General features: G+C 35.0%; 1 protein-coding gene across 3 annotated transcripts in view; it reads right to left on the bottom strand.

The window, feature by feature from the left end:
• LOC148956352 (eukaryotic translation initiation factor 2-alpha kinase 1-like) overlaps positions 1-27,896 on the bottom strand; it is a 47,359-nt gene that overhangs the window by 8,185 nt on the left and 11,278 nt on the right. For all 3 annotated transcript variants that reach the window (XM_089106422.1, XM_089106368.1, XM_089106479.1), the window contains exons 2-5: positions 27,477-27,590; positions 23,697-23,868; positions 15,290-15,460; positions 2,294-2,807 (exon numbers count right to left, since the gene is read on the bottom strand). In XM_089106422.1, the coding sequence (XP_088962548.1) occupies positions 2,294-2,807; positions 15,290-15,460; positions 23,697-23,868; positions 27,477-27,590 (971 nt within the window). The remainder of the gene's footprint in view (positions 1-2,293; positions 2,808-15,289; positions 15,461-23,696; positions 23,869-27,476; positions 27,591-27,896) is intronic.

Below are 27,896 nucleotides of genomic sequence, written 5' to 3'. Positions count from 1 at the left end.
AAGTGCATGTAAATAGACACTCAAGAATATAGCCTAAATATTTCACCTTATAAGCTAATAGAAAAGCATCACATAGAAAGGTAAAAGTCATAATTAGCTATTACAACCAAAATGTTGGTTTATCTACGTTCTTCGAGGTTTTTGCTTACAGACAAGTTGCAATACTTAGAAAAAAATACTTGACAACACGAAAAAAATACTTGAAAAAGTTAGAAGGGAGAACAAAAAGAAGAAGACAGAATAAGGGCGTGAAAACGCATGAAAGAAAAGGGAGATATCTCTTAGAAGTAAGATCAGGATATTATAAGCCACATTAATGACGGAGGCCCGGTTCGGCTCTGAATTGCGGCTGCTTCGAAAGGTTAAGGAAGGCACACTAGCCTATTTTTTTCGAAATATAGTTGCTTATGAAATATAGTTAGAAATATAACTGTTTTTTTTCGAAATATAGTTGTTTTTGAAACATAGTTTGAAATATAACCGTTTTTTTCGAAATACAGTTGTAAGTACTCGTTTGAGCGAACGTACATCAAACAATAAACTCTACAAAAAGTTCAATTCCGCTTTCTAGTTCTATAATGAAAGAAAGGTTAAAGTGGTTTGGTCACGTTTTCCAGATTATAGGTAGCGGAAACCGTACTTTTTAGTACACCAGCTGAGACCAAAAAAAGCAGGGCGTCTGTACTTTGGACTACTGTCTTGCTAATTACTTGGACTATCTGTCTTGGCTTTTCTCTGTCTACAATTACCCAGCGTCTTGATGCAACCTATGCAACCTACTGCAAAATACTTGATAACTTGGGTGACAAGAAATAATGAGAAAACAAATTTAAAGGAAGTAAGGACATCAAGGGATGGTACAAAGAGTGAATCTTTAAACAGAGTGGGACAGAGGAGGAGCGTGCAACCCCATGCTGGCTTCTGGTGCCATAGTGCTGTGATGAGTTAATACTAGTGGCAACACTTTGTACTTTGGCGCTAAAATCTCATACAATACAAAAGGCAAAATTCAGCGAAGACTATTTAATTTAATATTTTCTTTACTTAATGTGGAAAAACTAATTGAAGTAGAAGAGATCCGTGCAAGGAGTTTATACAGTTTAGAGTTTATAAGCATCTGAAAATAGTTACACAGCCATACGTCTTTAACAGGGATATAAGAAATCAATACCCTCCCCTGTTTCACAAATATGCGGATATTTCAGATATTTCAATCTATTTCATTCATAGAGAACTGAGTCCTGAGATTTACACTATTTATTAGGCTATTTGAGTAAAAAGTACAAGACTTAAGGGTACCCTAGACGGTCAATCATTTTGATCAAAAGCTTCCGTCAATCAATTGATTAAAGCATAATTGACCGTCTAAGAACCGATTGAATCATTCAAACTTTCTATCAATCACCATCAACGCTTGACTCAAGCGTCAAACAGGTTCCTAGACGATCAATCATACTTTAATCAATTGATTGACGGAAGCTTTTGATAAAAATGATTGACCGTCTAGGGTGTCCTTTACAAGAACTACAAATACTCTTGTTACACTATCGCTAATTTCAATTAAAATGAAACTTCATTCTCTTTCCATACTTCCCATAGTTAAGGGGTTTTATTGCCTCTTCCCGCCAGAATGAAATAAGAATGTTCCCCCTATTTCTGTAGGGGAAATGAAGGGGGGGGGGGTAAGAAATACGTGTCTGAAAAGCAGGGGCGCGGCTCCAACCTTTTTATTGGGAGGGGGCAAGAGGGGTTCACATCCGGAAAGTCAAGGGACATAAACAATATAATATTTTTTTTTTCTCCAAATTATTGGGAGAGGGGCAACTATCCCTCCCCAAACGACGCCACTGCCGAAAAAAATAACGTTTTTGATAGAATAAATCACTTGCACTACATCATTTTTGGTTTACCCTGTAGAGGAAGAGCAGAGTTGCCCCCCTTAGCATGTGCAGATACGTACATAGTCTTACATACATACGTATATACGTATATGCGTACAGTCTCGTGAGCATAGTCAAAAACAACCAACGTGCATAGACTACGTAGAGAGAATCAACGGCCGGATCTGGAGCCACAAGAGTTCATTTATCTTTCTTTGGTAACACATTTAATGGTTGTCAACCTTTACTGTAACGAATTCTAGCCTTCTTTTTAAGCATAAACAACAATGTTAGTAATTAACCGTCTTTAGAAGGGTTCAGTAAGCTATTGTTAAACAAAGTAACCTGGAATCTTAAACTACTCCTGTTCCAAATCACAAAGTCCATTGTTTTCAATAAAAAATGATTAATACCTTTAAATCCCGATGTATAATACCCGCTCCATGAATGGCCTCTACCCCTTCCACAACTTGCCGAAAAATAGTTAGATTAACATTCAAATCAATCAACACATCACTAGAATTTCGCCTCTTTAGCCAATCTCTCAAAGTTTCTTCACAGTATTGCATTGCAATATACAAATGTACAGAGGGTATGATGACTTTATCTGGAACAGTTTCAAATGGCAGTGATTGTTCATTCTCAATGCTACAACTGGACTCATTACTATGGCGAAATACAATATCTATATCACTAGAATCACGAGTAGGCTTCTTTAGCGAGGCTGAGCTTGCACATTCTAGGGGTAAACGGGATTTGGGTTGCTTCGATGAAACATCAGAGGTATTTTCAAGAGACAATTCTGAAAATTCTGAAGACGCAGCCTCAAGCCAAGCGTGCTTGTAAGATATTATATTAGGATGATGAAGACGGCTGAGTGTTTGAATCTCTCGCACCGCTTTGGACATCTCCCAATGCTTCGATTGCCTAAAAACAAAAGAGGGTAGCAGTACCTAAACTCTGAAAGCGACAAATTAGGTAAACTTGGTAAAATTAAATAAAAAAGCAAGTTTTAAAACCAAATGTAAAGAGCAAAACTTAAACTTAACACAAACGGAAATTACTCCATATATGAGGGGGGTTTCCCCCTCCTCAACCCCTCGCTGTTTGCGCTGTAAATTTTAATAGTTTACAAAAGCTTCTTATTCTAACTAATTAAAAAAAAATTTTCCACAAAGTAAGTTTTTCAAAGAAAAGTAAAGAGCTCCATCAAACCAAAAATGAGCAAAAATCAAATCAAATAATCTACAAAGCGTGAAACTACCACAAATCAGCATCGATAAAGAAATGAAACCCAAAATGACCTGAAATTACAATAAATCATCGAGTCAAACTCAATACGAGCAAAAATTATCACGAGTAGGGTTCAAAACCCCAATGCCTTCCCAATGCCAGAATATAATTTGCACTTTACTAAAAAATATAAATGTTTTCACTTTTATAAATTTAATAAAACAAAGAATATTAACATTTTGATTTCTAAATATCAGTATATGTATATTAAACTGACAATGCACATTCATTTTTATTTTTTTTTTTTTTTTAGTAAAGTGCAAATTATGTTCTGGCCTTGGGAAGGCATAAGGATTTTGAACCATACTCATGTTAATTTCTGCTCGTTTTGAGTTTGACTCGGTTATGTATTGTAATTTCTGTTCGTTTTGGGTTTCATTTATTTATCGATGCTGATTTGTAGTAATGTCACGCTTGGTAGATTATTTGATTTTTGCTCATTTTTGGTTTAATGGAGTTCTTTACTTTTCTTTGAAAAACCTATTTTGTGGAAAAAGTTTTTAAATTAATTTCTGTTCGTTTTATATTGACATAGTCTTTTCAGAGAAAAAAAAATCTTTAAATCTTTTCGTTTTATTTAAGACTTTATAGTTTGGCCTGCTATTTGTATGCTGGAGAAAGATTTTCAGCAATTTTTAAAAACTTACACCCTTTTAAAAATCCAGAAAAAAATAGTAGTGTTTAATTTAGTTTCATACCTCCTCTAGTTGACCTGAAATAGAAAACTTGATGCCATTCGCAAAAAAAAAATCTGTTTACTTTTTGATAGCTTGGATACACTTACGCTATTTTGATTTGGTTAAATTTTTAAAGCAGAAGTAGTCCCGACAGTTTGAACATAATACCTTTAGTCGTTCTTGGGATACCGCTGAGATGCCTTATTGGGAATTATTTGAAAAAAACTACGTTTTCTAAAGAGTTAAAGAGGCTGAGTTACAAGGTCGAACCTTAAAACGTACAGGGATTAGGAGGCACAGTTGGGGGGGCTGCCGCCCCCCAAACCCCCCGCTTTCGCAGACTTTAAGTAAAAAAAAGTTTTTTAAACTGAAAGTAAGGAGCGACATTAAATCTTAAAATGAACAGAAATTATTCCGTATATGAAAGGGGCTGTGTCCTCCTCAACGCCTCGCTCTTTACGCTAAAGTTTGACTTTCTCACAACTCTTTTTTTAAACAATAAAAACTTTAGCGTAAAGAGCGAGGCGTTGAGGAGGGCACAGCCCCTTTCATATACGGAATAATTTCTGTTCGTTTTAAGATTTAATGTCGCTCCTTACTTTCAGTTTAAAAAACTTTTTTTTATTTAAAGGCTGCGAAAGCGGGGTTTGGGGCGGCAGCCCCTCCAACTGTGCCTCCTAATCCCTGTACGTTTTAAGGTTCGACCTTGTAACTCAGCCTCTTTAACTCTTTAGAAAACGTAGTTTTTTTCAAATAATTTCTGCACGTTTTTGTACAGTTTATTACTTATTATTGCTTGACTAACTGTTAGCTGATCGTGTCAGGAGTTAAAGTGGGAGGCTGCCGCCCCCCAAACCCCCTGCTCTTGAACATTCTTGTGTTAAGGCTTTTAATTCCTGAATACTCAAATCACTTCTTACAGGGTGCCTCCTAATCCCTGTACGTTTTAAGGTTCGAACTTGTGACTCAGCCTCTTTAACAGCCCCCCAACTGTGCCTCCTAATCCCTGTACGTTTTAAGCGTCGACCTTGTAACTCAGCCTCTTTAAATCTTTAGAAAACGTAATTTTTTTCAAATAATTTAAAAAAGAAACTGATTTTCGTTTTTCAAATTTAAATTCAGTATATGAAAAATTTCCTCTAACGGTGAACCGAACCCGGGGTTTCCGCCTGACAGTCAAAAGTCTCGACCGCTGGACTAAAGAGACACAATTGTAGTTGTTTTTAGTAAGGGGAATCTATTTTTTAAAGCAAGCAAATCCCCACAAAACTTGATGTTTTGTTTTTGCAAAACAGGGAAAGAGTGATCAGATTGAGCTGAATTTTCTAGGATAAGCTCTCAGGCCCTGGGAAAGCTTATTTTCTAAATTTCAGCCCGATCGGACAAAGTTAAAGTGGGGTTGTGGTGGGAAAAATTAACATGGGCTATTATAGGAAAACGAGGTTTTTCGTAAATGTAAATTCGGGGGATAATTTTTTCGGTCTGAAAATATCAAAAGGCCCTAACAGGTCAAATTCTGCTTCGAATGAGTCCTCATTCACCCGGATCAGTTGCCAACTGTGGCCTGTAGGCGTGGATAACAAAAAAAAAAAGAGAAATGAAGTTTAAGTGGCTATATTTGGTTTTTTGAAAACAGGGAAGAAGTTATCGGATTGAGCTGAAATTTCGAGGATAAACTCCCGGGCCCTAGGAAAGCTGAACCTCTAAATTTCAGCCTAATCGGACAACGTTAAAGAGGGGCTGTGGTGGGAGGGTCGAAACTTCCGGCCCAGTTTACCCCATGAAGATAAAGTCGGAGGAGGATGAAATTTTGCACGTTTCTTAGTTTGAGCTTGGGCAACAAAATGCGATCACCGCCGTCTCTCTGCGACCTCTAGGACCTGAAATCGCTTAACATTGTGGTGGGTCGCCTCTTTATAGAGGCACAAGTGTGCCTCCTTGATTAGCATTAACACAGTGCATTTTGATTTAACCTTAAGACAACATTTAGTTTTTAAACATAATGGGCAATTGGGTGGGGGGGCGTGGGAGAGGGACTAATTGCCCTCCAATCATTTACGACTATTAAAAAGGGCATTAGCCCTTTCTACTTTCAATCGAATGAGCCTTCTTATAAGTTACTAAGACAAATGCTTCGATATGAATTGCCCTGGTCTAAACAAAAAAAAAAAAAAAGAAAGAAAAATAATAATACATTGTACCCACATTAATCTTTCATATTAAAAATTAAAGCCTTCCAATCCCTTTCGACTATTTAAAAGGGCACTGGGTCTTACAATTCCCAATTAAATAAATCCTTTTTGTGTTTCTACGACAACGCTTTCTATAAACACCTTATATGCCCCAAGAGCATAAATTAAAACCCTTGCCCTGAGGGCTGTGAGGGGGTTGTCATCTCCAAAGACCTTATTTTCAGAACTTTCAACTACGTTGAAAAAAATTGCTATCTCAAAATTTTGATTGGATGTGTTTGGGGAAATGATGGGCATGAGAGGGGGGTTAGTATCCCTCCAATCACTTTCGACTATTAAATAGGGCACATGCCCTTTCAATGTTCAATCGAATAAGCCCTTTCTTAAGTTTCTATGACAGCAATTTCTATAAAAAACCTTATATGCCTGACAATTACAACTAACAATCATTGCATTGAATTCTGTGGGGGGGGGGGGGGTTGTCATTCCCAAGGGAAATATATCCAGATATATACACTACCTTGAAACAAATCGCTCTCTCAAAATTTGATTGTATGTGTCTGGGGAAATGGTGGGCATGAAAGGGGGGTTAGTTGCCCTCCAATTACTTTCGACTATTAAAAAGGGACTAGCCCTTTGAATTTCCAATCGAACGAGCCTTTTTTGAAGTTCTACGACAACGCTTTCTATAAAAGCCTTATATTGCCCCAGGGCATAGCTTACAACCTTTGACCTGAGGGCTGCGGGGAAGTGTACTCCTCAAGACATAATTTCTATCGTGAAATCAGCTACGCTGAACAAAATGGCTATCTCAAAATTTTGATTGGATGTGTTTGGGGAAATGGTGGGCGTGGAAGGTGTGTTGTATGCTTTCCAATCACTTCCGACTACTAAAAAGGCCACAAGCCACTCCAATTACCAATCGAATGAGCCCTTTTCGAAGTTTTTACGACAACTCCTTCGATACGAAGTGCCCTGGTCTAAGACCAAAAAAAAAAATAATAATACATTGCGTCAACATCGTTCTCGCTGCCTATGATTAAATGGCCCTTATGTTTGAGGAGTTGCTCTTAAAGAATTGGGACAAAAAGTCAAACTTTAGCATAAAGAGCGAGATATTGAGGGGGACAGCCCCCCTGAAATACGGAATAATCTCTGTTAGCTTTAATTTTTAATGAGGCTCTTTACTTTCAGTTGAAAAGACTTGCTTTATTTAATTTCTGATCTTTTTCAAACAATAACGAGAAATCCACCATCCCCTCCCTGAAAAAATTGCACCTTTCACAAAGGACTCTTCATAGAAAGTTTTTCCGGCGTAAAATCTCCCTCCCCCGGACAGTTCCATCCTCGCTGAAAATACCCCTTGCGAAATTTCCTGTAGACAATTCTGCCTGAAAAACTCTCCCTAGCTTATTTTCATTTGAAAAAAGACTTGTACTAAATTTAATTTCTGACTATTTCTCAAATCATGTCGAAAATACCCCGTCCCCTCCGTCAAAAACTTCTCCCCGATATCCCCCGTCCCGAAAGAAAGTTTCTCCCGTTAGAATTCCCTTACAGAGTATTTCTCCCGCGAAAAATTCCCTGTGGAGAATTTCTCCCACCGAAAATCCCCCCCCCCCATAGAAAATCCTCTAGACACGTTTCAAACCCCACTGTACATTTTTCTCGGAACATCTCCATTCGTAAAATTGAGCCGCTAAAGAGAAAGTCAGACAAATAAAAAGAATTTCACCTGGAGATTTCACCCTCGGCAACTTCTGTTCCCATGAAAAATCCTCCCCGCGGAAAATTCCGCCTCCACAAATGTCTGTATACTTCCAAATAACAAATAATATATGTAAGCAATGTGCAAATTTCATAACTTACAGCCCTTTCCCCAGGGGCTGGGGGGAGTCATGTCATTCCCAGAGGCATAATTATTCGACCTTTCAACTATGCCAAACAAGATCGTTATCTCAAAATTTTGATCTGATGACTTAGGGGAAAAGGGAGCGTGGGAGGGGAGCTAGTTGCCCTCCAGTGTTTCGAGTCTCTTAGAAAGGGAATTAAAACTTTTAATTTCCATCCAAATGAGCCCTCTTCCGATCGTCTAGGACCATTGTTTCTATACGACCACCCATGGAAAACAAATAAACACACATCTGGCAAAAAAATACACAATTCTACATTTTCACAGATGGGAGCTTGAAACCTCTACAGTAGGGTTCTCTGATGCACTGAATCTGGTGGTGCAACCTTCATTATTATTCCTAGACTTTTGGGGTGTTTCCCTATTTTTCGAAAATCAGGCAAATTTTCTCAGACTCGTAGCTTTTGATGGGTAACACTAAACTTAAGGAGTTTTATATATTTAAAATCAGCATAAGAAGCCAGTATTTTTATGCATCTATTGTGATCAAAATTCCGTTTTTTAGAGTTTCGGTTACTATTAGGCCGAGGCACTCCTTACTTACAATTTGGTACCACAAACTTTCGGGTGGACATTTTACTATTTCTTATAAAGAGCCTTATTTTTTTTGCTGAAAAACTTATTTTAGGGTGGAACACCATGGTGATCATGCGCGGCCCATAGATTGGTTCGTGAACAGTAAAAAGACAGTAGAGCTTATCAGTTAAGCCCTTTTTGTTATAATACCACCAAATAAAAGCTCGTACATAAATTCAGAATAAATTAGATGTTGGCATAATTTATTACCAAAAGCACTAAAGTATAAAAAAAAAACAGAACGCAAGACCCTAAAACTTTACGTGTACTTCGATATTATAATCACCCAAAGCAGGCTAGAAAACATCGAAATATATTTTCCAAATTTAAAAATTCCGAAAGTATTTAAGTTTCATTAAGAACTCACGGCTCATTTTTTTTGTTCGTCATTTGAAATACCACAAAATATTTGGAATCAGCATAAGCGTCGGATGACTTGCCCCAAACCACGTATTGCACTCCGGGCCGAAGGCAGAAAATCAGGGAGATAGGTACCTGCGCTACGTAGACCATTGGTCAGCATGCGAAAAAAACAATAAAAAGTTTTTGTTAATGAGGGAGTTGTTACTCGACAGCAATTGCCAGACGTTTATAAGATAGTACATCAGCTAGCGGCCTGTTACTTTAAAGCGACTGACAACCCTTAAGCTCACCCAAATGAAGAGTGCGTTATAAACCAGCATTATTGGCCTCTGTAACCAGGAAAAACGAAGAAGAAAATTGAAAGAAAAACAGAACCAAAATTAAAAGATAAACAATCGACCATCTTTTCATCAAGTATCATCGTAAGTTATGGGTATTTTAACTTATTTGGATGCTGAAAAACTGTACTATTAACCATTAGTTGGCACTGAATTCTTTGTATGCCTTAAAAAATGCTTGGCGTTTACCACATTTTCAACAGAGTTTTAGCACCAATTTTCAAAGCTAAATGACACTACTCAGGGGCTCCTTTATGGGGAGGAGGAGATTTTTGGGACACAGCCAGGACCTGACACACTAAACAGTCAAAATATTTATAGAACTGGATTTTAAAAAAAAAGTATACTTGTAAAACTTTAGTATTCTAATTAATCTATTTCATACATATTCAAAGAAGTTTAATACTTAGGGTTCGTATTTAGTCAAACATGGTATCTGCCTTCAGAAATGATAGGTTCTGAAAACATATCGCAGGCCCGCTTTTCTCAAAATTAATTAAAAAAAGATTTCCGAAAAATAATATTTTCAAAGAAAAGTAAAGGAAATTTTAAACTTAAACTCAGGAGATAAAAATACCTTTTAAAGTTCAAACAAAAAACGACCAAAAATTACTATTAAAAAATAAATGAAAACCAAAACCAACAGAAACTAAATATACAATCATAGCAAAAAACATACAACAAGTAATAATATAAATGAATAAATAGATCTAATAGAGAGTAATGTTTAGATTTAATATGAAAATCAAGCTTAAAACGAAAACAAATATTTTGCTATTAAAGTATAAATGAAACTTAAAACGAACAGAAATTAAAAAAACAATCAATGCGAGCAAACATACAATATATATTAATGTAAATGAATAAATAAATCTTAAAACGAGTGAAACTTAAATTGAATATGCAAATCAAGTTTGAATCGAATAAAAATAACTACAAATAAGAGTTTGGGTATCGTCTCACTGCAGAAACCTAAAACCTACTGCGTCATTGGCGCTTTACTGAAAACGATTCTTTGAAATATTTTCACTTTTATAACTTTAAGAAATCAAAAATTAATTAAGATTTTAGGGAATAAATATCAGCATATGCATATTAAATTGATAATGCACATTTTTTTTCAGTAAACTCATTTGAATTTTTTTTCAGTAAAGTACATATATTCTCATAAAGAAAGAAAAACGAGAAAAAATTGGGTTTTTATAGGCCAATTTAAGATACTGAAAAAACAAAGCGAATATTTCGAGAGGACAAACGCCTCTCTTCTTCAGCGCGAAACGAAACGATGTATCAATAAAAGCCAAAAATTAAAAGAATTAAAACCAAATACGTAAAAACCATAAAAGCGAGTTATTCGCCAATATACGCGATTTGCACAAAATACAAAAAAATATGAACTCCAATCGACGGATACTAGCGAACAACTGACAAAGAGAAGGAAACAATTCATTCACTCGAAAAAAAAACCAAACCAGCAATTAAATAAGTTGGAGAACTATGCAATTTGATTTCGGAATTTAATTAATGAATTTCTTGCAGACAGCCTTTGAGACCTAACGGGTTGTTCACGTGTTTGATTAGATGACTGGGAAAATGGTTCAAGGTTTATTTCAGGGATTATTAAAGTATCGGCTTCTCTTTTGAGAAAACCAAAATATGACTCGTTTATTCTTAAATCACCGGAATCTCTGTTTAAAGTTAGACCCAAATGTTAGTATTTATAAATTATAACAGTTTTTATGTAGTGCTGAAAAATACCTTTGTCATGCGAAATAAGACTAGCTTGATTAAACAAAATGGTATGGTCTGTTTTTTCAAAAATGTGCTCTGCAAGAGCAGAGTCAAAATTTTCTGGTTTTTTCCGCTTTTTAAGTGTATTATTAATTGAAATAGAGTGCTGAGTTAATCTATCCGTTAGTCGCTGATCAGTTCTTCCGATATACCATGTGGTTTAAGAAATTATCTACATATATTCTGGCTTTTAGAAACCATAGGGGTATTAAACCCTACTCACATTAATTTATGCTCGTTTTGAGTTTGACTCTAATATTTATTTTAATTTTTGTTCGTTTTAGGTTTCATTTATTTATTGATACTGATTTGGGGTAGTTGTATGCTTGGTAGATTATATGATCCGGACGCCAGGTGTTGAAAATGTGAACCATACCACGACGGAATGGGGCTGCTACGAGAATTAGCCTACCCTCCACCCCCTAAATTGACCATGTGGATTCAAAAATGCCAATGGCACTTGCTTGTGAGTGATGGAACAATCTGAAACTTGACATTTTATCATCTTTTGATGTTTCATGCAATAAAAAGTATATTCGACAAAGGTTAAGGTGCAGTTTTCCGCTGCAGAAGCCGAAGAATGTTTTCATAACAAACTAACACGATTAGTTACAAAAAATGGCAGAGTTAAAAAAATGGCAAAACTATATGAGTCTTGAACAGTCTTGGAAAGTATAAACAAATTCAAATTGAATAGTAGATATATAATAATATTAATTATTGAAAGATCCATCAGTTCAAGATTTTTTTTACTGTAATTTTTATTTTCATTGTCAATACTGTAAGAACTGGAAAATAATAAATTTGTAATATAAGAGTAATTCGCTTTCAGTGAAGGACAATGAAGCAGAAGGCTTTAGGTTTTTACAGTTAAAGAAGGGGGCAGTATCAAAATTTTGCTTGTAGTGAAACTATATTTGTCTTGACCAATTTTGAAAAGAACTAATAAATTAAACTAAATATTTGATGCATAATGATATTAATTGCTAAAAGCTCATCAGTTCAAAATTTTACTGTAATTTTAATATTTATTTTCAATATTAAGTACAAAAGAAAACATTTGTAATATAATTCGTTATAAGTAAAGCGCCAATGGCGCAGTAGATTTTAGGCTTCTGCAGTGAGACGACACCCAAACTCTTGTTTGTAGTTATTTTTATTCGATTCAAACTTGATTTGCATATTCAATTTAAGTTTCACTCGTTTTAAGATTGATTTATTCATTTACATTAATATATATTGTATGTTTGTTCGCATTGATTGCTTATTTAATTTATGTTCGTTTTAAGTTTCATTTATACTTTAATAGCAAACTACTTTTTTTGGTTTCAAGCTTGATTTTCATATTCAATCTAAGCATTAATTATTTTAAAATATATTCATTCACTTACGCTGCTACTTGTTATGTTTTTGCAGTGATTGTTTATTTAATTTCTGCCTGTCCGGGGTTTCATTTATTCTCTGATAGTAACTGCTAGTCGTTTTGAGTTTGAGATGAGCATGGTATCTTTACAAACTTAGCATATTTTTACAATGGCCTCTTATTTTATTCGTGAAACAAATTTTTATAAAAGTGTTCTTATTTATTACTTTTTGTTTCGTTTTTGATGCAAAAAGTTTCAAATTTTTATAGAACTTTCAATTTAAATCGAATGAGGCTTTTTTCAAAGTCAGTACGATTACCTCTTTGATAAAAATCTTATAGATGAACAATAGACAGCTTGCATAACTTGTGGACAGCGATTGACAACAATGAATGGATGGAAAAAATAGCTCCAATAAGGGGGTTTAGACCACTTCGCTTGCTGACACAAAGGGATAACGATTGTTTGGAATTGACCTTAATAAGAATTTGCGTGCCAAAGCAATTTTGCATCTATCACAGAGTACGTATTTTAACCTTATATTTTGATAATTATAATAGATTTCCTATGTTTTCTTCCCATACAAAACCCCTTCCCATAAGTTATAAACCCCCCTTAATAAGTTATGCCCCAGGGCATAACTTAAAACGTCTACCCCTGGGCCCTGGTGGGCTGTGTCGACACCGGAGTTTTGTTGTTATCAGAACTTTGAACTATTTTAACAAAATGTCTATCTCACAATTTTTATCTGATGCATTTAGGGCGTGGAGGAGGGAGAGGTGCTAGTTGCCCTTAAATCTCTTTTGACTCTTAAAAAGTGAACAAAAACTTTCAATTTTCAATCAAATGAGCCCTCTCTAAAGTTTATACGAGCATCCCTTCCATAAGAAATAATATGAAGGATTCGAAGAATCCTGAAATTACAACCCTTGCCCTGAGGGCTTTGGGGGAGTTGTAATCCTCAAAAACCTAATTTCCAGAACTTGAAACTACGTTTAATAAAATGGTTGTCTTAAAATTTTGATTGGATGTGTTTGGGGAAAAGGTGGGCATGAGAGGGGGGTTAGTTGCCCTCAAATCACTTTTGACTATTAAAAAGGGAACTATCTCTTTGAATTTCCAATCGAATGAGCCTTTTTAGAAGTTTCTATGACAACGTCTTCTATAAAAACCTTATATGCCCCCAGGGCATAACTTAAAACCCTTTCCCTGAGGGTTGTGGGGGATTGTCCTCCTCAAAAACATGTTTTCTATCTGAAAATCAACTACGCTGAACAAAATGGCTATCTCAAAATTTCGGTTGGATGTGTTTGGGGGAATTATGAGCATGGGGGGGGGCTAGTTGCCCTGCAATTACTTTCGACTTTTCAAAAGGGCAGTATGCTTTTGGAATTTCCAATCGAACGAGCCTGTTCTGAAGTTTTTAAGACAACGCATTGTATAAAAACCTTATATGCCCCCAGGGCATATCTTAAAAACCTTGCACTGAGGGTTCTGGGGGAGTGTCCTACTCAAAAACATATTTTCTATCTGGAAATCAACTACGCTGAACAAAATGGATATCTCAAAATTTTGATTGGAGATGTTTTGGAAAATGATCGGCTTGGAGGGGGGAGGGGGCTAGTTACACTCCAATCATTGCAGACTATTAAAAAGGGCACTAGCCCTTTAATTTCCAATCGAATGAGCATGTTTTGAAGTTTCTACGTCAACGCCTTCTATAAAAACCTAATATGCCCCCAGGGCATAACTTAAAACCCTTGCCCTGAGGGTTGTGGGGGAGTATCCTCCTCAAAATATATTTTCTATCTGGAAATCAACTACGCTGAAAAAGATAGCCATCATAAAATTTTGATTGGATGTGTTTGGGGGAATGATGGGCGTGGGGGAGGGGCTAGTTACCCTACAATCATTTTCCACTATTAAAAAGGGCACTAGCCCTTTAATTTCTAATCGAATGAGCCTGTTTTGAAGTTTCTACGACAACGCCTTCTATAAAAAACCTTATATTTCCCCAGGGCATAACCTAAACCCCTTGCCCTGAGGGTTGTGGGGGAGTGTCCTCCTCAAAAATATATTTTCTATCTGGAAATCAACTATGCTGAACAAAATGGCTATCTGTAAAGTTTGATTCGATGTGTTTGGGGAAATGATGGACATAGGGGGGGGGAGGGGGGCTAGTTGCAATCCAATCATTTTCGACTATTAAAAAGGGCACTAGCCCTTCAATTTCCAATTGAATGCGCGCGTTTTAAAGTTTCTACGACAACGCCTTATATAAAAAGCTTATATGCCCCCAGGGCATAACTTAAAACCCTTGCCCTGAGGGTTGTGGGGGAGTATCCTCCTCAAAAATATATTTTCTATCTGGAAATCAACCACGCTAACAAAATGGCTATCTCAAAATTTTGATTGGATGTGTTTGGGGGAATGATGGGCGTGGGGGGGGGGGGGGGCTAGTTGCCCTCCAATCATTTTCGACTATTAAAAAGGGCTCTAGAACTCTCGATTTCCAATCGAATGAGCCCCCTTTGAAGCTTCTACGACAACCCCTTCCATATGAAGTGCCTCTGGGAAAAAAAATAAATAAATAATAAAACATTGGAGCCGTATGGCCTTTACTATAGGCGTTGCCTCTGATGACACCCTCAAAACACGGTCAAAAACCCATTTTCAGTCATACTAAAATTTGTATATCAGAGGCTGAGTTTCGGCCAGATAAACTGGAGTTATTTATTGCCACCTATATAAGGAAAAAAATAAGAAGAAAAATAAATACAAGGCACAAAACCCCTCATCCATGCTTAATTAAAAAAGAAAATTAAGGTACTATGAGAACAAGAATAATTTCAAAACAGTCAAATATTCCTATTGATTAAGAATTGTAATAAGAAACTTTATACCTAATGAGAATTGACTTGATTGCATATATGTTCCCATCTAACACGTGTTTTGCTCTAAAAACTCGTCCGAAGCCACCTCTAGCCAAAAAATTGATATCCGTGTATTCATTTTCTAGTCGAGTTGATGGGAATACTTGACAAGACACTGCATTTTCTGACCTAATATTTATCCTGCAAAAGATCGAACTATAGAAATTAAAACGCACAAACCTGATCTTTTTTTGCGACAGAAGAGTTGCCTGGGTCGGCACATTATAAATTATAAAACGTCATGCAATGTGAAAATAAGGCAGCGCCTTAATCCCTAAGTTTCCTACCATTCGTATTAAGTTTCCAATCGTTTGCAGACAATACTGCACAAGTGGCGAAGTCACAAACGAACTACAGGTTTTAGTGAAAGATTTTTGAAGAGGAAAAAGTTGAAGCTATATATTGTGAAGGCAAAAGTAGCTATTTTAGTAGAAGGAAATATAAACAATGCAGTATATTTACTTTTTAGAAGGAGAGGAGTGTTGTGGTGGTCCATCTTGTTGAAAAAAACACAAGTATTTGCGAATAATTTCTAAACTAATGGTGGGTATAGATCTCATTTTTTTTTTGGTCAAACAGGGGGAAAGCTACAATGTTTTTAGCGTTCAGGGGAATAGTACATGGTACAAAGAGCGAGTCAAGAGGGTCTTTCTAACAAAAGTTAAACACAATTACACCAAGATTTAGGGGGTACGAGAGAGCTGCTCAACTTAGAAGTTTTCAGCGACCCGCTTGTGAAAATAAGGCAGAGCCTTAATCCCTAAGTTTCCTACCATTCGTATTAAGTTTCCAATCGTTTGCAGACAATACTGCACAAGTGGCGAAGTCACAAACGAACTACAGGTTTTAGTGAAAGATTTTTGAAGAGGAAAAAGTTGAAGCTATATATTGTGAAGGCAAAAGTAGCTATTTTAGTAGAAGGAAATATAAACAATGCAGTATATTTACTTTTTAGAAGGGGAGGAGTGTTGTGGTGGTCCATCTTGTTGAAAAAAACACAAGTATTTGCGAATAATTTCTAAACTAATGGTGGGTATAGATCTCATTTTTTTTTGGTCAAACAGGGGGAAAGCTACAATGTTTTTAGCGTTCAGGGGAATAGTACATGGTACAAAGAACGAGTCAAGAGGGTCTTTCTAACAAAAGTTAAACACAATTACACCAAGATTTGGGGGGTACGAGAGAGCTGCTCAACTTAGAAGTTTTCAGCGACCCGCTTGTAGCTTCGAATACATATTACCTAAGAACTTAACCCAGAAAAATAGAATACCCAACTTTTAAGCAAAACCGCGCACTGGCGGTAATAACTTTCATTGGTCAGATATTGTCTCCCTTTATCAAACAGATTTAAGACTTATACTAAACAATTACATCAACGTTCATCTTTTTTAAATAAGGTCGTTATTTTAAAAGGAAAACTTACATTTAGGCATAACACTACCTTTAGGGGTAAGACAACCACTGAAAAACTTTATTTCGACATTTAGGGGAAACACCCTCCTTTAAACACGTTCTTGAACTTTTATCCCCTGTCTGCATTTAAGCTGATTCCCAGTTGTATATCTCTCCAACTTTGAATTTATGGGTATCATTACCACTTTTCCTTGAGAGGGGGGAGGGGGGAGGGGGTATCTTAGGGTTATATTTATATAGATAATAAAGGATCAACACAAGTGGTTGTTCTTTTCTTCTTCTTTAAAAATAAAATCGTACATTATTATTAATAGTACAATAGTACGAAAAATAGTACAATATTAAATAGTATATTAGTATAAAAAATGTTAATGTTACGTCATATCCTTGTCTAAATGTTAAAAAATCCTTGTCTAAATGTCTAAATGTTACGTCATATCCTTCTTCCGATTTATTTGGACAGAACAAAATACTGAATTTAACATAGAGTATTTTGTGAAATCCAAGTCATAATAATTCTTCTGGGTTTTGTTAGTTTTGTTTGGCTTTTTTGGGTTGAAAAACCTCTTTCAGGTTAAGTATCTATTATGAGCTACCTCCCATACCAGTAAAATGTTTATAGGCATGAACATATAATGAGTCTTAGGTAATAGGCTGCCGTAGGTAATGTTGCAGCGTTAAAAAACAACTATCGCATTAACATTTTGACTGACGAATTTAGAAGTTTTGAACCGGACTTATTAGGAGTTTCAGAAACTGATATCCCATGGGGTAGGAACAAAATTGGGTGATGTAGAATTTATTTACTCAGACAGGAAGGATGGAGTGCATAGGCAGTGAGCAGGGTTCATGATGAATAAGGAAGCTACTAATTCTTGCTTAGATTGGGAAGGTATTAAAAATAGAATACTGGTTGCTCATTATGTTACTCAAAAGTGCAAGGTATCAGTCCCCCCTCTTCTAGTAAGGTAGATTTCATGAGTAGATTGGAAAATATGCTAGTTTACCTTTCAAGTCTGTGTATTCCATTTATGATCCTTGGCGACTTTAACATAGACCTAATGAGATGTTTACCTTCAGACCATCATGGGACTGATAATTATGCATTACAGTTTTAAGAATGTTCTCTTTCTTGTAAATTATATCCGGCTTGTTTTGTCCCGTCACGTGTAGCCCACTCATCAACTTCGCTTATTGACAATATTCTCTCGCCTTATACATGTGAGGCTACGTCTGTGATTACGGATGAATCATCAGATCATTGTATAATTATGTCAGATTATAAGATTCAAAAGACTTTGATTAGGGAGATCATTACAAGAAAGAGAAATATTTCACTTAAAAATATACATAATTTAAAAGTAGCTCTTGGTGACATAGATTGGAGTGAAGGTTTAGAAGAGAGAGATCTTGATAGATCATTGGATATTTTTTTACAGAGTATTAAATGAACGATTAGAGTATCATTGTCCTTATGAAAAAATACTTCATAAAAAAAATTTCCACAAAAACCATGGATTAGTGAGTCACTACTGAGATCAGTTAATGAAAAAAATCGTCTATAAAAGATAAGAATGAAATATCCATCACCTGATAATATTATACGATTTAAAAATTGTAAAAATCTGTTGGTGAGAACGCTTAAAACCAGGGAGAAAAGTTATTTTTAAAATTCTTTTAGGATTGCTGATTCACCCAAAAAACATGGTATCTAATTAAACGAAAGATTGGAAACAATTGCTATAATTTTTACCCAGAATGTTTAATAGATAAAAATGATCTTGAATCAAAGAGAAATGGAGCTATTGCAGAAACTTTCAGTGCTCATTTTGCTTGTATTGGTTCGGATGTTACTCGTGGTCTTGGCTCGACTTCAGCTCATTCATATAAAGAATACCTTCTTCAATCAGAGGATACAAGTATGTTTTTGACTCCAGTTAGTCTTAATGAATTTAAATTTTTTTATAGATCTAAATACAGGTAATTCATTAATTTTGGATGGACTTTCAACTATTCTTTTGAAACACCTTGCATCTGTAATTCATATACCTCTTTTTTATATTTTTAATTTGTGTTTATCTTCTGGGGTATTCTCTTCTAAATGAAAAATTGCCCGAGTTATCCCAGGGTATAAAAAATGTGATAAAACTAATGTTGATAATTACCAACCTATTGCAATACTTTCTTCATTTTCAAAGATTTTGGAAAAGTTATTTCCCAAAAGAATTGTGTATTATTTGGATAAAAAAATCTTTTAATCAAAAGCCAGTTTAGGTTTAGATCAGGTCATTCTACTGAACAAGTAGTTGCAGCCCTTTTGCTTAAAACTAATGATTCACTGAATAATGGTAATTATGGGGCATGCATTTTCTATGACATAAAAAAAGCAGTTGATACTCTAAATCATTCCATTTTGTTTGAAAAATTGAATAACTCTGGAATTCGTGGAAAGGCGTTGGATTTAATTAAGTCATATCTACGAAATCGTGGATTTCAAGTAGACCTACAAGGCCATCTGTCTCAGCCTAACTCCCTGGATGCTATTGGAATACCCCAGCGGTCTATACTTGGACCGTTACTATTTTTGATATATATAAATGATCTCCCAAATTGTCTATCCTATAAGGATAGCCTAGGAGTTATGTTTGCAGATGGTACAGTGGTATCTGTTGAAGCTAAAACCCCTTCATTATTGATCGAAAATATGGCGTCTAAAATGAATTCGGTTAGCCAGTGGTTTTCTTGTAATCGTCTTGTTGTCAATTTGTCTAAGACAGTATTTATGGTTTTTGGGAGATCTAAACAAGGAGTTGCTAAAGTTGGGTTTGATGAGTTAGTTGTTACTTGTTGTAGAATTAGACAGTTTAAGACAAATAGATTTTTGGGGATTATTCTTGATGAGCTTTTATGTTTCCGTAGTCATTCTGACCATCTCTGTATATAGTTAGCCCCAAATTTAGGATGTTTACATTGATTAAAGTATTTTTTTCCTTTTTCAATTATTAAAATTCTTTATCATTCTTTAATAGAATCATACCTAAGATATTGTCCCATTATTTACCTAAATTCATTTCTTAATCATTTTAAACCCCTCCAGACATTGCAAAATAAAGCCGTAAGAATCCTTGGTAATTTCTTTCTTCGTCCTGTACGACTTCAAAATCTTTCTGAAACAAAAACTTTATTTTTATTTCTTCATATATTAGACCTTAATCAACTTAAAGATTTGCAATTATCGCTCTGTCATTATGATATTCTCCCTCGGGCGATTCATTCTTATGAATCACAAATTTTTGTCATACCCATTCACTCACTTGCTTCCTTTGTTGACTCATTTTGGAGCGTATAGAATCCCTTTGGTTAATAGTGAAAGAAATAAATTTTCAATAAGATACCAAATACATTCTATAGCAAATAGGCTAAAATTAAATGGTAAATATAAAAATATTAATAGCCGATCACTTTTAAAGACTAAATTAGTAGAATATATTATTAACCTTTGATAACGGGGTGATTCTTCTTGATAATTTGTTTCTTAGTATTATTTTTAGATTTTGCCGTGCTGAGGTAGCCTCCTTTGTCCTTCTCCTTCTATATGTTATGTTTTTTTTGGTTTATCTTCTTTATATTTATTTTTGGCGTACTTGAACTCATTGTAATAATTGTTAGCCTTCCTTTCGAGCTTAGCTCCCTGTTGGCTCTATTTAATTATTTGTGTAGTTATATTTGTATGAAATAAAATCAATCTATCAGTTAGAGTAGTATACCCCTGCAGAATCAACTGATGGAGATAGTAAAGTTCCAGATAAATTTTTCTTACAGCTATAAAAGGACATAGAACGCAAGCCTGCTTAGCTCCTGATTCTATACGAAACCATATACGCCACTAGCCTCATTTTCTACATTAACCAAATAAATACATAGCACTTTTCACTTTAATGTATTTAATTCGTACACCAAACAAGGATAGTACCTTCAAATCGTCTATCGGCTGAATCAAACGCTTGCTCATAATAAATAAAACTTAGGACTAAAGGAGTCTGATGACTCAGGCGCTTCTCAATTATTAATCTAAGAAAGAAAATTTGGTACACACATCCTCTCCCCTTTCTAAAACCACACTGTTCTTCCCTTAAAACTTTATCTACAGCATCATTTAAGTACAATAGATGTCATCACTCTACATAATTTTTTCCTACAGAAATCAAGGTAATACCTCTGAAATTATCACACCTACTCTTATCACTTACTCTTATAGAGGAGTTTAATTAAGGTTTTCCTGAAACCACTAGGCATTTTTCCTTTTCCTAAAATCACATTCATAGTCTTCAGTAATTTATCTCTAACTTCACAACCACCATATTAAAAAAAAAAACTTATTTACCACATAATCCGCACTTGAGACCTTATCATTACGATCTTTTTAATATTATCTCTAATCCTTCCTCTTAAAATAAATCATCCTTCACTTCCGAATTGTCACAGACTTTTTCATTCTTTTCTAGGTTATTTTCTATAACTTTACCACGATTCAACACAATCTCGAAGGGTTCTGCTCATCTTTCTTTAACCCTGGCCCCATTCCTATCTTTAACTGGGACAAGTTCATGACTATTTCCTCTCAATTTTTAACGCGCCCATACTAAAAAACTAAAAACGACGCGGATAGTTCACCTGTATGAAAACAAGCCGTCTTTAACGCCGATGAAACAAAGATAAAAACTAAAATAACCTAAAGAAAATAAAATCCCAAACCAAGAAATAAAAAAGCAACCACTATCAACATCTACAATTGTCGCTACCGATCTTATAGGTCACCGAAGCTAATAGAGTTGCTTCGATGAGAACACCAAAACAAATGGATAAAATAAAATGAACAAGAAGTTAATTATTCTGTTGTGAAATAATCCTATTGTTTGCTACTATTGCTGCAATTCTCCCAGGTCTTGTATTTAATCCAGTCCCCTGGCGATTTTGTTAAACCTTATTACCCCCATTAACTACTGGTTCCCTTTTAAGAAGAAACCGCTGGTTCACTTTTATACCCTGGTATCTTGTATCGACACTGGCAGTCTTCACTTTACAACAAAAAAAATTCATAAGGGTTGGCCGTCTGTGAGTACCAGTACCGGTTGGCCATCATGTGAGTACCATGTTAGTTTATGGGCCATTTTGTGACCAAATACAGTATTAGTTCTAACTAGAATGTAAAAAAAAATTGCAGTCTATAAATGCTGCAATCTTCCTCTCAACCAAATTTTCCTAGTTTCTACCCCTATTCCTACCGAACTGGGCATTACGATCCCCTAATAAAAGTACGGTATTTCTGCCTGCAATACTGTCTATTTGTTCTCGTAACAGTAATTAAAACTCATCTCAGTCACTATTATCTCTGTCCGCCGGTTCTACAGGGGCATATACTGCTATGAATGATATCTTGAAGTTTTTGGTTGTAAAATGAGTAATTAGAACTCTATTATTATCACCTTCCTAAGGTAACAAGACTTAGCAATGTCCTTATTCATCATGTTCTCTACTCCCTGCCTATGCGCACCATTCTTCCTGCCTGAGTAAACAATTCACCAATTCAATTTTATATCACCTAATTTCATCGTTTATCACTTTTTACTACAACAACTACTACTACTAATATTTCACTGCAACCCCGAGCCATCTGAAACCAACACAGATATGCTCGCTCCTCCTCCATCCCAATCCATTCAAAGCCTCCCTCTTTACAGCCTCCCAGGAAGTTACCATTTCCCTTAAAACTTTCCTTGCAGCATTTTCCCGCCCCAGCCGGGAACGACCTGCTTTTCGCTTAGCCCTAGACTGTTGGTTCAAAAAGGACAATCTTTGGCAATATGTTATTCTTCATGCGCAAAACATGCTCTACACATCTCAACCTTTCTCTCATTATAGCCCTAGAAAGCGGGATTGAAGAAATCACTTTTAAGTGGCTTAAAACTTATGATTTTTAAACGCATTCTAATTAATCCCAAAATGAACAAGCCCTACACCCTTTGATCACCCAATAAGAACACCAGGCACCATTCCTCCTTAATTTTAGCAGTAGGTTTTCTCATTATTATATGAAAATTGGACTTTGTTATGATCTTTACATTATCGCAAATTTTACTGTTTATAACCATAAATAGCAGATTAATCGAAAAAAATCGGAAAACAGAATCATAGCAAACGAAATTGGTCTATATATAAACTTACTAATTATAACCAACTTTTCAATTGATGTTGTGTTGTACCCAGTAAATGGAGAAGTATACTGTATATAAAACCTACTATATTTTTCGAACAGATTCCAAATATCTAATATTTTACCAAGGACGCAGTTCCAATTTTGAAGATATTCCCCTTTGTCCCCTAAAAGTTTGATGTTATTTTTCTACTATATAATTTTTTTAAATAAATTTTTGATTTGTCTAACCATACTTATCTAACTTTTAGTACGTACAGCTTGCAATTCATGAAATAAAATGTTTTTTTTTAATTCATAGTTTGAATGGATTGAACTCCTAACATGAATATTTTCTGTACAAAAAAAAGAAAAAAATATACAATTTCAGATATACAACATTTTGGCAGTTCACCGCTTTAATATAGTTGTTCATTACAATAGGGCAACTAACCCTTGAAAGGAGGATTTGCACCCACTAAAAGTTATATATCTTACTCCCCAGAGCTAACAAACATTAAACAAGATTCTTCGCTTGTTTTAATGCTTGATCGCTTAGATATTACCTTTAAACACTTTACAATGGACGCCATTTCTATGTGCAAGGCTTGGAAACTTGGAAAATAAAGAGAATTCTCTTGGATTGATAAAGAATAATATCCAAAATGCTAGTATTTGCATAAGGCTCAAGCTGAAAATCCTATTTTATAGTTAACATTTTTGATTTGAAGTAAAAAATAGTAAGAACATTGTAACGGTTTCTGAACTTACGGTGCTTGCAATTTCTGGAGTGCCTTTTCCTTTGAGGATACCCCTTTCAACTCTGTCTTTTGAAGGATCAATCGCGTGAAGCGTCTTAGATGTTGTCTATATTTAGTTCTTAAATTTGGTGGAATAGGTCTCTTTGGAAGAAGGCCAAGTGACTCAAATTTCTCTCGTAGCCCTTCAATGAAAGATTAACATATTATAAACATTAACAAAAACACACAGATAATAAAACAAAAATAATCGCCAAATTAGACAACATTTTAGTGTTAATAAGAATAGAAGGAAAGGAAACTAGAAGTTACCGTATAAATTAGCAATATTAATACAATTAGCAGAAAGTATTACTTTATACTGTTTATTATTTAACATATGTGTACAGATATATTACAGAAAACAGGTTCTTTTTCAACTGAAAGTAAGAGCAACATTGAAACTCAATACCAACAGAAATTATTCCGTATATGAAAGGGACTCCTCCTTCTTCAACCCTTGTTCTTTAGAATAAAATCTCAAAAATTTTCAAAAATAGTTCTCATTCAAATCCAACGGACCTTGTGTCTGAGCAGTCTTTCATAAAGAATTCTGACAAATAGTAAAACTTTGGCTTAAACAGCGAGGTTTGAAGAAGGAGCAGCCCCCTTAGATATGAAAAAATTTCTGTTCGTTTTAAAATTCAATCCCCCCCCCTGTAAAATTTCCCCCGAAAAGTTTCCTCTCCACAGAAAATTCTTCCAGTAGAAAATCCACCCCACGGAAAATTACCTGCGCCCTTCCAAACCAAAAATGACTTCTGTATCCAAACAGAGTCAAGATAATCCAAATTTGGACACTGAATGTCAAGTAAAGACAAATAAATACATATTTATTTTAGGTTCTGGTTTTGCCCGACTATCAATTGAAATTGAACCTTGGAGGAAGTTACAAAAAATCAAGGATTTTTCTCGCAAGTGAAGGAACTAGAGCAGCAGCAACAAAAAAATTTAACCATTAAGAAAATTTAGCTCTAATCTCGATTTTAATTTTTATTAATCAATCTGATCCAGTACCTAAAATGATAAAGGAAAATACCTATAAGGAGTAGGTAGCAGAATCTTGCAGATTTATAAGTATGAGTTATGAAGCATTCTCTGATGTAGAAAAAATAAAATAGGTTTAAGGCATCCCTACACACTGAGGATTCCATGCTAGATTGGTCTTAAGGACCTCTTCAACGAAATTCAGGCCTTAAATTCATTTTTCAATTCTTAGGACCTATGTACACCTATGGTCCTAATAGAATTTTTACGATAAGCTGTACTACTATTTGATTTTACAACTTCAGTTAAGTTAAACAAAAAACACCTGTAGCTTGGGAGTCACTAGGCTGTTTCGATTTTTTTAAGGACAACTTCAATGATACTATGCTTATAATAAAGGATAAACAATCTGAAAACTAGTAGTAAACATAACAATCATTTCTACATTTTCTTTTAGGCAAGAATAGGAAACAGCCTAGTGACTCCCAAGCTACAGTGAACCAATAATACAATTTCGACTATGTTTGTTATTTGTAATTAAGAAGCAATTTCTTGTAGATTTCACGGCACTGAATAAATTTGTGACTGAGAAAAAAACAAACAATCTAAGCTTATAAAAAAGAATTAAAAAGAGTGTGAAAACAGATTTTAAAGAATGACTGAGAGTAGCTCCTCATTTTACATAAATGTTTGATAGAAGAGCTACAAGAAATGATTTTAGCATTTTTTCATATGGAGAATGAGGTCAGCGACCACAATTGCACAGCTCCCTGGGTGTCTTATTATTATTTTTATACTAAAATAGTCGGAAAATCATTTAAAATTTAATGAAGTAATAGTGGGAAAGACGAGATTTCCTGCTGAAACTTTCACGTATTGAATTGAGACTTAAATTTTAAGTCTTAAATTGAGAGCTTATATTTTAAATATACATAGTTATACCCATCAAAAGATACGAGCTTAAGAAAATTTGCCTGGTTTTCGAAAAGGGTAGGAAACATCCTCCAAAAGTCAAGGAATCTTATTGGAAATTGCACCAAGAGATTCCGCGTATGAGAGAACCCTGTTGTAGAGGTTTCAACCTCCCTTCTTTAAAAGTGTGGAATTTGGTATTTTGTGCCAGAAGAAACATCACGGCGTGTTTATTTTCTTATATTTTTTTCTTTGTTCTTCCCAGAGGTTATCGTATCGAGCCAATGGTTTAAGAATATCTAATAATATCAGGAGAAGGCTCATTTGAATGGAAATTAAAAGTTCTAGTGGCCGTTTTAAGTGACCAACAAAAATGGCGGGCAGCAAGTCCCCCTCCCAGACCCTTTTTTTCCAAGTTGTCTAATCAAAACTTTAAGATAACCATTTTGTTACTTATAGTTGAAAGGTCCGAGAACTATGGCTTTGAGGATGACAAGGCCCCCACAGCCCTTGGAAGATGCACTGCAAGTTATGAAATTTGCCTATTGTTTGCATATAGTACTTGTTGTTGGGAAGTATACAGGTATTTTCAGGGGGAGGGGAGTATCTAAGGATGGTTCCTCTATGCACAGGGGTGACCCAAACATATCCTGATAAATTAACAGAAATTAAATAAAAAACAAGCTTTTTTCCAAAAGGAGTATTTTTCAGGTGGAATCGTCCGCAAGAAATTTTCTGGGGGATTTCGCACTGAAGATGGAATTGTCAGAGGGAATTTCCCAGGGGGAAGGATTTTACATGGAAGGATCTTTCTGTCGAGGAATTTTTCGTGAGGTGAGGGAAATTTTCCATGGAGGAGTAGGCGGATCTCTTGAAAACAGGGATTATTTGAAAAACAATCAGAAATTAAACTTAATAAAAAACATAAGTTTTTTTACTGAAAGTAAGGAGCAACATTAAAATTTAAACAAAAAAATTATTCCGTATATGAGGGGGCTGCCCCCTCATATACAGATTCTATTTTAACAGCCATTGTGTTTCAAGAGTTGGTCTTAAAGGACTGTGACCAAAAGTCAAACTTTAGCGTAAAGAGTAAGGTATTGAGGAGCGGAGAGCCCCCTTCATATACGGAATAATTTCTATTCGTTTCAAGTTTTAGAGTCGCTCCTTACTTTCAGCAGAAAAAATAGTTGTTTTTTTTAATTTAATATGTATATTCATACATAACATGCTCTGATGTGTTATGGGAAAGATTTTTAATGGGGTGGACATAAATTCATTTTTCCTAACAGAATAACAAAGTTACTACAACATTTCTTTAAAACCAAAAAAGCTAGAGGACCACCTAAATATTAACTCTGGGGTTTGGGCTCAGCATCTTTGACCACAAATGCCACTGAAATAATTTTTATTTTGGATATTAATTACTAATTCCTTACAAGCAGGACAAAAGCTGTAACCAGGCCAACTATGTTTCTTGATGACGAGAAGGGAACTTTAACAGAAAAAGTGGTAATCTCTTACATTGATATTATGAGAAATTGAAAAAGAGAAGAGTCGCATTCCAAACAAGGCACATAATTGATCTAGATACAATACAACCTCACTTTCAAAGGCCTGTCTTCAAGATGTCACAACATGAGAGATTAGATATAAACATCATAAAGCAAAAAAAAAATGTATGCAATTCAATAAATTGAAACACTAGAGCAATAGAGAACCCACCAATTTGGTGGTATTACGTTTCTCTTGATAAACATGAGAGTATTTACCTACTGCAAGCAATCTTCTTAGATTAGGTTTCAACATTCAAATTCCAGGATAATTGCAATGCATATTAATTAAGAATGCTTACCATCAAAGAGCTTTGATCCAAGGTGGTCATCTTTCGTGTACAATAGACAATATTCTTCAAGCAAAGATTCAATTAATAAATTTTTACTGGTACTATCATGCTCTCCTGAAGATCCTAGAAGTAAAGTCTTAATACAACACTAATCATACAGTATAACCTTCAGCTTCAAATCTACTTTTTCTTTCTTTTTATTTTATGACAGCCAGTTTTGACTCTGTAAGCATAGAAGGTATAAGCAAAACAGAAGATTAGGGTCTGACTACTTGAATATTCGGTTGGTATATTCTACTTAGCAGTTTCCCTATTAGGCTATCTATTTTACTTTAGCTATTAGCTTTTAAATTCTATTTTAGCTATTAGTGGGAAACCTCTGGTTTACAAAAAAAAATAATCCAAAGTTATAACTTTCTACAAGCTAAA

This window comes from Artemia sp. Qi Xiang Cuo, chromosome 1 (assembly GCF_049724085.1).
Source record: "Artemia sp. Qi Xiang Cuo chromosome 1, ASM4972408v1, whole genome shotgun sequence".
In the NCBI taxonomy this organism is placed as follows: Eukaryota; Metazoa; Arthropoda; class Branchiopoda; order Anostraca; family Artemiidae; genus Artemia; species Artemia sp. Qi Xiang Cuo.
The sequence above is the reverse complement of the archived record's forward strand: the minus strand, read 5'-3'. Positions and strand labels throughout refer to the sequence as shown.